General features: G+C 44.2%; 1 protein-coding gene and 1 long non-coding RNA gene across 3 annotated transcripts; one reads left to right on the forward strand and one right to left on the reverse strand.

The window, feature by feature from the left end:
* Positions 1 to 142: 142 nt before the first annotated feature.
* cpsf3 (cleavage and polyadenylation specific factor 3) lies at positions 143 to 11354 on the forward strand. Of its 2 annotated transcripts, XM_030345560.1 has the most exons (19): positions 143 to 370; positions 563 to 626; positions 855 to 952; positions 1192 to 1320; positions 1608 to 1785; positions 2536 to 2625; positions 3492 to 3507; positions 3570 to 3704; positions 3968 to 4143; positions 4486 to 4644; positions 5094 to 5240; positions 5380 to 5532; positions 5720 to 5828; positions 6055 to 6153; positions 6536 to 6630; positions 9765 to 9852; positions 10246 to 10312; positions 10639 to 10732; positions 11015 to 11354. In XM_030345560.1, exons 1-19 carry the CDS (start codon positions 300 to 302, stop codon positions 11111 to 11113), a joined length of 2067 nt encoding a protein of 688 aa, XP_030201420.1. In that variant the 5' UTR covers positions 143 to 299; the 3' UTR covers positions 11114 to 11354. The 2 variants fall into 2 exon arrangements, with proteins under 2 accessions (XP_030201420.1, XP_030201421.1); XM_030345561.1 differs by lacking the exon at positions 3492 to 3507 and having other exon boundaries at positions 3554 to 3704.
* Positions 11112 to 12353, reverse strand: LOC115534520 (uncharacterized). The gene is made up of 2 exons (XR_003974331.1): positions 12157 to 12353; positions 11112 to 11922 (listed from the first exon to the last, which is right to left on the reverse strand). It is a non-coding gene; the product is annotated as an uncharacterized LOC115534520 (long non-coding RNA).
* Positions 12354 to 12397: the final 44 nt, after the last annotated feature.

Here is a 12397-nt window from a genome sequence, read left to right on the forward strand (position 1 = left end):
CAGGTGTAGAAGTATGCTTGGCTAAGGAAGCTAGTTATTTGGGAGTCCATTAGGCATAATACAGCCATTGGTCAGTCAAGCGATTTAAATATTTACACATCACAAGCACCGGAACGTTCGTTCACAACTTTGTATACACGGCGAACATTCCGCATGGACCGGAACTGACGCAGTTAACAAGCACTCCAAAGCGGCGGTGCAGTTTGCGTGCGTGTATTTGCTATAATAAACTAAGTTAAATTAAGCCGTGTCTAATGAAAAAGTAAGCCTTTATTATAAAACATTAAATCGGAGATAAGATGGCAGCGAAACGTAAATCGGATGTAACGGTTCCTGCTGAGGAAAGTGACCAACTCCTCATCCGGCCATTGTGAGTATACTAACTCAAGAACAAGTTAAAATATAGACTTATCAACATTGCTGCTAATGCCCGTTACTCCATACCCTCCTTCACCAATGTTTCTACTTCCCCTATGCACACAGTATCGTCTGTAGTGTGTAAGTTGTTTCATAGTGGACTAAATGTGTTACTGTATTGACATTTCGTTGTTTGGTGTTCCAGGGGAGCTGGCCAGGAGGTAGGACGGTCCTGCATCATCGTGGAGTTTAAAGGACGAAAGATCATGGTAATGTTTACTGTTTATACTCTTCGGCTAGCGACGATGTTTGTCTCCGAATGAACTATGTCGCGCGGGGCTAGGCAGAGTAACCGTGTGTTCTTACTATGAACCTAACCTTCTTTTGTTTGCACCAACCTAATCGCTAACACGTATTGAACTGTATGTGTATATGTTAACTTGACCGCTGTTTATTTGTGTAAACATATGTGTTAACTTGTGTATGTTTGTGTTCAGTTGGACTGTGGGATCCACCCTGGGCTGGAAGGGATGGACGCTCTCCCATACATTGATCTGATCGATCCTGCGGAAATAGACCTGCTGCTGATCAGCCAGTGAGTTTGCCATTATAATCATAGAGAGAGAGATTAATAGATCATGTCTCATGCACTCATTTAATTTTGTGTTCAAAGGGCTTTATTGCTATGGGAAATTAAATGACCAAAGCACATGCAAAAATATGCCCAAGAATATGCCACAATATGCCACAATCACCTAGGAATGTGATTGTGCCACAATCACCTAGGAATGTAATACATGAAAAGGACACCACTGATCTCGCTCTCTCCGTCAGTTTCCACCTGGACCACTGCGGGGCGTTGCCATGGTTCCTCCAGAAGACCAGCTTCAAGGGGCGGACCTTCATGACCCACGCCACCAAGGCCATCTACCGCTGGCTGTTGTCCGACTACGTCAAAGTCAGGTGGGTTACAGCCCTCAGACAGACGCCGGTCTGCTGCACATGTGTATCAAGCTTCACATTTTATTTATAGTGCAGCTTTAAATGTAAACATTTTCTTTTTTTGAAGGTTAGTTTTTCAAGATCCTAGATAGCGATAATATGAATTGTTAGTTTGTTATTACTGAGCAAAGCCCCGCGCATGAGTTACAATTATATTACATGAATGTATCTGTGTATGTAAGTATTCGCACCCGTTTGTCTGCTGTATCCATGCTGTCTTATTTACGTGTTGTAAACGGCTTCTCTAGCAACATATCCGCGGACGACATGCTGTACACTGAGACGGATCTGGAGGAGAGCATGGAGAAGATCGAGACCATCAACTTCCACGAGGTGAAGGAGGTGGCCGGCATCAAGTTCTGGTGCTACCACGCCGGGCACGTCCTGGGGGCGGCCATGTTCATGATCGAGATCGCTGGCGTCAAGGTAATGTTATTTTTAATCTCCTTGAGTGAAATAGGTGGATGGATGAAAGGGCAGATGTTATTTTGTGTATTTATTTATTTGAAGTAGATGGCATCCCACCGTCAGGGATGTATTTCTCTCCAAATCAAGTTTGCTCAGTGGTGAAAAAGGCGGGAAACTGGCTCTACCTTTTTAAATAGGCAGTGGCTATTCGTACGGCGACCGAGCTTGTCACGTGACCGCACTTGACCTATCAGTCTGCTCGGCGCTAACCCTAACCGGGCCGACCGTAATTATAGTAATTAATTATAGTAATAACCATAACCCTAACCCTAAACATAACCTGCCGTGAAAATAGACTAATGAAGTATTTTTACGGCGCGTCGTACGAATAGCCTAATTGCTATTCTTACGGTCGCCGTACGAATAGCCACTGCCTTTTAAATAATGGACCAATTTTAAGTAGTAGATACGGCATTACTATAAAGGGTTTCCAAACCGCTTGGTCTTGTGTACCCCCTCAACCCAATCATTACAGCTCTAGTACCCCTACATTAACACCAAACCGTAACTTTTGAAGAAGCTTTGGTGTACCTCTATTTCTACCTCTATGCCTGTATTACCTTCAACACGTGATGTAGGTATAACAAAGCAAGTCCCCCCCCCCTTTGAACCTGCTCACGTACCCACTCAGCTACACGTACCCCTGGTTGGAAATCATTGACTACAGTACTTACTCTCTCTCTCTCTCTCCTGCCTGTGTGTCTGTAGCTGCTCTACACCGGAGACTTCTCCAGACAGGAAGACAGACATCTTATGGCTGCAGAGATCCCCAGCGTCAAACCAGACATCCTCATCACTGTAGGTTCCAAGTCTCTCTCTCTGTCTCTCTCGCTCTCTGTTATGTGTGACCTCACACCCTATATTTTGGTGTTAACCAGGGATGTGTTTCTTCCTTTGGTTCGGTTTTCATTCATATATAATGGGGGTTGTGCTGGTTTTGTTGGGAAAGGCGAACACAGAACACATTACTGTAGATCGTTTTTTTTTTATACCTTGAATAGAGCTTTATGTGTGTGAAAATAAAATGAACAAATTCAATTAGAAATCTCGTCCTCGTTAATTAGAATAAAAACTTGAATGTACCCCTCTCTCTATGTGTCTTTGGGTGTGTTCGAAACCGCCTACTTGCTTACTGCTTACTACCTACTAAATATTTGGCTTACTTCTCGAATCCTTAAATAATGAGTGAGTAATCCATTTGAGTAATCGACGTTCAGAAGACCGTCCTTACTTAACCACCTCAGGTGACGTGAATCAAATGACGTGTCAATAACCTACCGGCCGGGCGCCGTTAATAAATATTAAAAATAAACATATAAACGTCACATTTAACGTCACAGTACACCTTCAACCTAAGGATTTGCGGTGATATGTTAAAACAATTATTAAACAATTATTAAAAGCACTGCTGCTGCGGCTCCCCGTTTAGCGCCATTGCTTCCACTGTTCTTTTGAATAGACGCAGTGCCTTCTGGGGCGGTTGAGTACGTCTAGTAAGCTAGCGATGCTTACTCAAAATCTTTCCGGAAGTAGAAGACATTCGGATACTACTCGCTTACCTAAACTCGCTTACTAAGTTCTCGCTTACTCAATTTGACGTCATAGTTAGTAGGAGTAGTAAGCAAGTACGCGGTTTCGAACACACCCTTTGTCTCTCTCCCCAGGAGTCGACCTATGGAACTCAGAATGTACCCCTCTCTCTGTGTGTCTTTGTCTCTCTCCCCAGGAGTCGACCTATGGTACTCACATCCATGAGAAGAGGGAGGAGCGCGAGGCCCGCTTCTGCAACACAGTGCATGACATCGTCAACAGAGAGGGCCGCTGCCTCATCCCCGTGTTCGCCCTGGGACGTGCCCAGGAGCTGCTGCTCATTCTGGGTGAGGCTCCCTCAGAATGACCCCCTCTGACCCAGCATCTGGATTCCAGGCCCGCAGTGCTAGGAATCTTAACAGGCTGACTGAGAGGACTGTGTATGTGTGTCTGTATTTTTGTGTGTGTGTGTGTGGGGGGGGGGGGGCACGTCAGTACCTGTGAGCGTGTAGTGTGTCATGTTTATTGTATGTGTGTGTTGTGTAAATAGTTTGTGTGTTTACTGTCTGCATGTTATTTACTTTACCTGTGTTTGTGTGTGTCTTTGCAGACGAGTACTGGCAGAACCACCCGGAGCTCCACGACATCCCCATCTACTACGCCTCGTCCCTGGCCAGGAAGTGCATGGCCGTGTACCAGACGTACGTCAACGCCATGAACGACAAGATCCGCAAGGCCATCAACGTCAACAACCCCTTCGTCTTCAAGCACATCAGCAACCTCAAGGTCAGGGGTCACCCTTTACGCCATTCCATTTGATGACGTTTTGATTTTATTATTTAAATAACTTATTTTAAACTGTTGTTCAAAAAAAGTAGCTGAGTCGATTTTTGAAATGATCTAAATAAAAACAATGTAGTTTTGTGGTTACATGAACGTTGTATATAGTGCCGTGGGTAGAACTGGGTTCCCCCGTCTGCAGCCTAGCCTCTAGTGCAATACCCTGCTCAGTAATAACCTTGATCTCTCATTATGATTCCCTTTGGAGATAAGCTTCAGCTAAATGACTACAGGGTCAATCGTAGAACAACAGAACACAAATGAACACAATTCCGATTGAACCTCCAGAGCATGGACCACTTCGACGACATCGGGCCCAGCGTGGTGATGGCGTCTCCGGGTATGATGCAGAGCGGCCTGTCCCGGGAGCTGTTTGAGAGCTGGTGCACCGACAAGAGGAACGGAGTCATCATTGCCGGTTACTGTGTGGAGGGAACCCTGGCCAAGGTGGGTCTCACGGCCCCTGCCCCGTCAGCCAGCACCCAGGGTAGTCCAGGGTGTGGGTTTGTACCCACTATACCCACAGTCCCTCTGTAGGCATCCTTGAACCAGAAACCTCCCTAATCTGAAGTCGCGTTTGGCTTAAAGCGTCTCCTCAATTACTACAAAGTGTTAACCTAGGCACTTCTTGTGACTGTCATTTGTACTTCCTCTGTATTTATTGAAAGACATTTTAATCATCATTTGTTTTACCAATGACAAACTATATATTCTAGACGTTTGGTTTAGAAACTTTATTGAGTTTGTAATATAACTTTATAATAGTACATTACATTACTAATGTAATGATCTTTCCTCATTGGTGTTTTTCCCCATGTATCCAAGCGCATTGAGTTTATAATAAACGTTATTATATATAATCTCTAATGAGTCTTCCCGGTGTTTTCCCTGAGCAGCACATAATGTCCGAGCCGGATGAGATCGCCACCATGTCTGGTCAGAAGCTGCAGCTGAAGATGTCCGTGGACTACATCTCCTTCTCCGCCCACACAGACTACCAGCAGACCAGCGAGTTCATCAGGGCCCTCAAACCCCCTCACGTGGTAGGCCCCGGCCCCTTACCAACCCCCAACAATTCATGCATTAATGACATGCATTTAAAGTAATGACCTTTTAAGTCTCTTTGGAGGAAAGCCTGTGCTGAATGACAAAGTGGTAGTAAGAGCCGGTGTATCTCCGTAGATCCTGGTCCACGGGGAGCAGAACGAGATGGCCCGTCTGAAGGCGGCTCTGATCCGGGAGTACGAGGACAACGAGGACGTGCACATCGAGGTCCACAACCCCCGTAACACAGAGGCCGTCACGCTCAACTTCAGGGGAGAGAAGCTGGCCAAGGTACGATAGGGGGCTTAAAACTAACTGATTAGCATGCTAACTCTGTTCAGAGTTAGCTACTCTAACTAATAATCCACCATTTCTCACGTAACCCGTGTTTTCAAATGAATATAAGTATGTGTATGCATGCAGTATATGTAGGAATAGCTATGGTACTGACTCCAACTCCCACAATGCTGTGCCGCAGGTGATGGGATCCCTGGCAGATAAGAAGTGTATCCAGGGACAGAGGGTGTCTGGCATCCTGGTGAAACGCAACTTCAACTACCACATCCTGTCGCCCTCAGACCTCTCAAGTCAGTACCTCTGACTTGACCTCTCGTGTGTGTGTGTGTGTGTGTGTGTGCAGATACATTTTTAGATACACAGATATGCTGATTGATGATATGATTTGAACGCCTCTTTGGACTGGATCCCCTGACCCTTGCAGTGTCAACGCCGTGGCCCAGCCAGACCGAGCCTCGTGTTGTATGTTACTGTATAACCAGAAGCTTACCTCCCCCCTCCTCCTGTGTGTTCCAGACTACACAGAGCTGGCCATGGGCACGGTGAAGCAGACCCAGGCCATCCCCTTCACAGGCCCCATCTCCCTGCTGGTCAGCCAGCTCCGCAGTCTAGCCGGTAGGTCCCTTACACACTCTGGATATCTCTCTCTCTCTGTGTCTCTCTCTCTCTCTCTCTCTCTCTCTCTCTCTCTCTCTCTCTCTGTGTCTGTCTGTCTCTGTGTCTCTCTCTTACTCTCTCTCTCTGTCACTCTCTCTCTCTCTGTCACTCTCACTCTCTCTCTTGCTCGCTCTGTCACTCTTTCTCTCTCTCTGTCAGTCTCTCTCACTCTCTCTCTTGCTCTCTCACTCTCTCTCTTGCTCGCTCTGTCACTCTCTCTCTCCCTTTGAATTGAGAGTGAGAATAGTCAGTCCTTCAGAATGAGTTAGGAGCCAGCTGAACATACGGTGAATGAAGTGAGCCGTGTGCCTCTCTGCTCTGTGCCCGGTCGTCCTTCCAGGAGACGTGGAGCAGCTCGAGGGGTCCGAGAAGATCACCGTGAAGATCTTCAAGAGCATCACCATGGTGCATGAGTCGGGCATGGTGGTCCTGGAGGTGAGGTGCACACATGCATGCAAACACACAGGTGTGCACGCGGACGTCCGCAGGGGCACACGCGCGTATACATCAGGGAGGGAAATTAACACCCGCCACACGCCATTTGCGGGTGGATTTGTCCGGTGGCGGGTGAATTGTGTCACTTCACCCGCCACTGTGTCTGGTAATACTTCCCAGTCGGGTCCGATCTAATTTGCATATTTAATACATTTGTCATATGGCGCTGCAGTTCTACAACCATTACTGTCAACATCCGGCCCCCTTCTTCTTCTACACCTCTTTTGCTGAATTGCGACTGTCAACATCAGGGATAATGTATCGGTAACAGGGCTCTCAAGTCTCACGCATTCGGCGTGAGACCATAGCTGTTTTCGAAATCGTTCCTTATCACGGCTATAGTGCACTATATAGGGTGCTCGCCATTTTGTAGTGGTGTTCGAATTCTCAGTGGTTAATTTCATGCACTATATAGTGCACTTAAAATACCCCAAATTTGAGTGTACATACGATGTACCCTGCATGTTACTCCCGTAGACCACAATGCAATGCGGTCGCGTTTATCCGGAGGAGAAGAAGAAGCTGAATAACCGCGAAAACGAATACATTTAATGATGGAGTCTCCAGCTTTCGTATAGAAATGTCAACAATTTATTTGGGATTTAACATAGAAAATGTAACATTCAAAATGAATTAAAAAAAAAACTTGAACAAGGAAATGTAACATTCAACATCAATACAACCTCCAGCTTTCCTCGTGAGTGCCCGTTTTGTTTACATGATGTGGGCGCATCTGTCTGCGTCACACAAATACCCGGCGCATTTACTGACGCAAATGACGTTTAGAAATGTTCAGCGTTGTGTCCGAATTCTCGTTTGTTCGTTCCCTATATAGTGCACTATATCATGAACACTATAAAGGGAATAGTGAGTGCATAGGGAACGATTTCGAACACAGCTCTTATGTCCATGCGTGAGACACACGCAATTCGGAAGAAGACGATGGGTGTGTCGAATAGACGTCGTCATCGTCTTGCCGTCCCTCCCCTTTCTGTGATTGGTTCCCCAACGATAACGTTGAATATTTGATTTTGAATTTTTAACATTGAAAAATAAAGCTGAATAGGAGTTCAATTCAAATCCAGATACGTTATTTCATTGCATAAATATTCAGTGCTTAGAGTTCAATGGCTTTTTATTTTCAAAATCCGATGGCACAGATTTACTTCCCTAGAAGTGACTTTAACATTTTGTGTTTGAGAGGGCGTATCGGTTTCCACCATATAGGTTTCTACAGGACAAAATCTGTGTGGGGGTGGGGGAATCTAGTGGGGGATATGTTCAACTAAAGAACAAGGAATTGAAAGCTACTTACAATAGGCCTAGGCTACATTAATTTCCCATGATGGCAGCAATGTTCCACTTTCAGCTGGAATTCACCGGTACATCAAAACCACGTGTCTTCTTTAGATTTAATTTCCCTTTATTTATTCACAGTTCAGCAGCGGCATTAATTCAGAATCAGAGCCCACATTAAATCTGCATTAAGGGCGACTATCACTACCCAGCCGAAAAATAGATGAGCTATAAAAGGTTTGGTATATAGCAGTCAGGAACATGGGCATAGTTGTGGAAGTGCTTGTGTTTTTTTAAAGTAGTTCACTAGCGTGCAATAATTTGCAGTGTCAGAATTCTGAGAATTTAGTCAGCATTCAGATTTCTCAGAATTCTTTGACACAGCATTCAGAATTCTCTGAAACACTGCGAATTAAAGTGCTACTACTAGCAAACTACTTCCAGCGTGACTGGAGAGAACTTCCTTAAATTTACCTTTAATGCTAGATTTGCATGAACGATTTTGTGTGAATTAGTTTTGTTCTCTTTCATGGAAGCCGGAAGTGAGAGATTCCTGGGGCTTGCCCCATGAATTCAACCCATGCACACGCTCAAATGCCACACTTCGTATTTCTCACGCAGAGAAATTACCAGGATAGCGCCCACCAATTTGGGACGCTATTTAACAGTGTAACAGGTAGGAATCAAATGTGTTTCCCGTACTTAGGGTAACCAGACGTCCTCTTTTGCCCGGACATGCCCTCTTTTTGAGACACATTTAAAAAATGTTTTGCGGAATTTCCAAATCGTCCAAGAATATATTAAATCCTCATACATGTTCACATTGAATTTGCGTTGCGTTTCTCTGGGTTGTTCCCAAATTAGTTTGGCTACGCCCTCCCCTACTCAGTTCTGTTCGCTTTGCATTGGTGGAAGTGAGTAGGGGGAGTGGTTAAGTAGAGCCTTCAGATTGGACGGTTTGACTTACTCAGTTACCGTCGTGTTTTGTATTTATTTTTTTACCATTAGTTATATTGGGACAAACATTAACAAATTTCTACTACAGGGGATTGATAACGTTCTATCTAGACTATTGAACAGAAAGAAACACTTGGTCATACTTTACACACTTTACCACTGCATTGGCCTAATGCCACAGATATATCTTCAGCATTGGACTGAATGCCACATAGATATATAACTATGTTTTTGCACGTTTGCAATGTTTAAAAGTTCAGGGTATTATGTTCAAGTATATGCCTCTACTTGTATTGCTTAAGCCAATAGCATTTTGAGGCAGTGTTTTTTCTGAATATTAGTGTTAAGGGCCAATAATGCTTGCTATCATACGTTAGTTACCAGGTCTGTGGAAACATAGTCACATGTAAATAACATGTTATGATGGTGTAGCCATGCATGTTGTTTTATTAACGTTTTCAACTCAGTTCCTTGGTAGAACCTACTTACAGTAAAAATCACTTCTGATGGAAAAAAAGATGTGTTTGAAAAACACTTTTTGTTAACTATTGTTACTATTATATTGTTTAAAATGTACGCATATATTAAAAAAATATATAGCGTATAAAAATTGGCTGGTAAAAAAGATGAGTGGCTGGTGGGCAAAAAAGTTCATTTCCATCTCTGGTATACATGCTGCCTGCGCACACACATGCACACATTGCATGCATGCATTCATGCATCCATACCAAGGCAGCACGTGTACACACCCCATGTTGAAGTGCTCTATTCATAAATACTGTTTATGAAGTATCCCAATGTAAGGTGTTTTCTGGTTCCAGTGGCTGGCCAACCCGCTCAACGACATGTACGCAGACGCAGTAACCACGGTGATCCTGGAGGTCCAGTCCAACCCCAAGGCCCAGAGATGTCAGTTCCCCGATCCTCACATACACAAACACACACAAACTCTGTATTCTAGACTTCCACAAGAGTGAACATGAAGTCCGAATGCTCTGTTTTCTAAATCTCATCCCCATATTTTTCAAAGCACACATTTGGAATCCTTTTTAAAATTGTAAACATTTTTATTATTATGATTCAATTTATTTTGAATTGATGTCATTTTTTTTGTTATTTGAATCATTCCGGTACATAGATATATTTTAGTCTTCATATTTTGCCCAAAATATTAATATCAAAATAACAATGAATATAACGGGCGGGATTTAAACCCATAGCCCCATGTAATGATCCGGAATGAAACTAAACTTGCTATATCTCTGTTCTGATGGGAAGTGTGTGTTTGTTGGTTGTCCACAGTCGTTGATGCCAAGAAGGAGGGCGTGGACATAGTGGTGTTTCTGGAGCGTCTGGAGCTCATGCTACAGTAAGTCTGGGCAACACTGACCGACCACTGAAACAAACATCCCCTTGTAGAGTATCGATAGGTCCAGGACATGGTCACACTTCACATGCATTGTAGTGGATTGTTTAAACCCCCTGGATCACCCAGGTGGGTGATGTATCTTTTAGGTACTTTATTTTCCCCATGCCCTGGAGGAAATTGAGAGAATTAGCGATATTTGGCTCTGATATTTGGTTCTGGGATCTAGAACTAAATTAACTTTTATATTTTTTAACTAATCCTCCACCACGCTACTCTTCCTTCCTAATTGTATTATATTTCCCCATACATTCCTCCTCTCCGCTCAGGGACATGTTTGGCGGGGACTGCGTGCAGTTTGAGAACAAACAGCTGCGCGTGACCGTGGACGGCTGCACCGTCAACATCGACCCGGTGACGCGCGTAAGTAAAGACGACAAAGGAACCGGATGACGGTGAAGGGGTCGCATCCCCTCTCTGTTCTAACCATCAGAGGATTCATTCGTTTCAGAGCTTCCAGCTTGGGATGTTCAATATCCCTCTCAGTACTTATAGGAATTGTAATTGTACTCGTGGTCTATTTTTGGTGCCAAGGGACCAGCGTCCATAGCCCTGGTTCCACCAGCGACGGTACCTCCAATGTGGTTTTAATCTGGTTTGTTCATTTTCGGTTTTAATCTCAGGTTGACCTTTGACCCTATGCAGGCGGTGGGATTCGAGGAAGGTGGCGACGACGAGACCTTCAGGGAGATGGTGGACGTGGCCGTACAGAGGCTCTATGATGCTCTCAACCCAGTCTTCTGATGATGTGGCGGCCAGTCACTGTGTAGCCAGTCTGCGTCACTGGTGTTAAAACCTCCAAACATCCTGATCCTCCTCATTCCAGTTTGTTTAGCGGTTGCCTTGTCAAACAAAGATAGCATCTTTGTTTAAACAAAATGGTTCCAAAGGAATCCGTTTCTTGCAGCTTTTTGTAATTTTTTCTGTCTGTAAAAATAGTTTGTTTTTTTCTATGAGAATAAAAGATCAGGTGCCAACAAATAAATGTTTACAGTGTTCAATCATTCAATCTGTTTCAACGGCTGTGCCTGACAACAGAATTTGAACCATCGCCCACGATGATCCTCTGTATCGTCGCCTGTGTGCGGGCTAATAAGTTGTACTTGAACACAAAGACGATGGCCAACGGCTGACCAGCCCGTGTCGTTCTGAACTTGATCTGAATCAGGCCTAGAAATATCTTCATTGTCTATTCATGAGTAAGAGAACCCGGCGGCGGATTGGTTGCAGTGTTGGTGGATGCTCAGTGCTGGATGCGCTGGAGAACAGCACATCCAACATCCCTGCCCCTGCACTGCTTCCTGCTTCTGTTTTGAGAACCGTAAATTGTCAAATATAATGGTAAATATTGTTGAGGTTGAAGTCCAACCACACCTGTTCCAGGATGATCTTGATTTGATTCAAAGGCAGAATGTGGAGCTCTTTCTGCTGAGACTTTTATCCAGGAGCTCAAACTCCAGACAGATTTTTGGACCATGTTGGAAGACATCCATCCATCTCACGATCCCACCCCCATCTGGGTCCAGAACTGTGAGGCACATTAACCTGGCGATCTGAGGATAAACAGCAGGTTATAAAAGATATTTAACATTGTGGTATAACATGAACAAATTATTAATGATAACTAACATGTGACATAATATAATTACAACATATGTTAAAACAAATACGTCAATTAATATAGCAATATTTTTTTGCAATATTAAAATGACAGTTATTCATGTGTTTGTATACCACTTGCTTAGCCGAAAATCATGAACCGATCGTTTATCATGATGGAAAGCCACCTTTTGATTGGTGGCCGTTTTAACACCGGGCCACCTGGCCATAGCTTCCTTCCTCGATGATCTCGTTAACCAAATAGGAAGATTCCGAGGATTTCAGGTCTCCTCTCTTCTGGAAAGTCTCAGAGAAATATCTTCCTGGGAAAGAGGAGTAATACAAGAATAAGAGAAGCTTACATTGACTGGACCTCCTCACCCAAAGATTGGTTGGTACATGGTAGCCCAAAAAAATTGCTAGCTAGCT

This window comes from Gadus morhua, chromosome 21, assembly GCF_902167405.1.
Source record: "Gadus morhua chromosome 21, gadMor3.0, whole genome shotgun sequence".
NCBI lineage: Eukaryota > Metazoa > Chordata > Actinopteri > Gadiformes > Gadidae > Gadus > Gadus morhua.

Coding starts and splice junctions, on each gene's coding strand:
- cpsf3 (XM_030345560.1), top strand. CDS start 300: ATGGCAGCGAAACGTAAATCGGATGTAACGGTTCCTGCTGAGGAAAGT. Junction 1,321..1,607: donor TCCGACTACGTCAAAGTCAG/GTGGGTTACAGC, acceptor CGGCTTCTCTAG/CAACATATCCGCGGACGACA. Junction 5,533..5,719: donor GGGGAGAGAAGCTGGCCAAG/GTACGATAGGGG, acceptor GCTGTGCCGCAG/GTGATGGGATCCCTGGCAGA.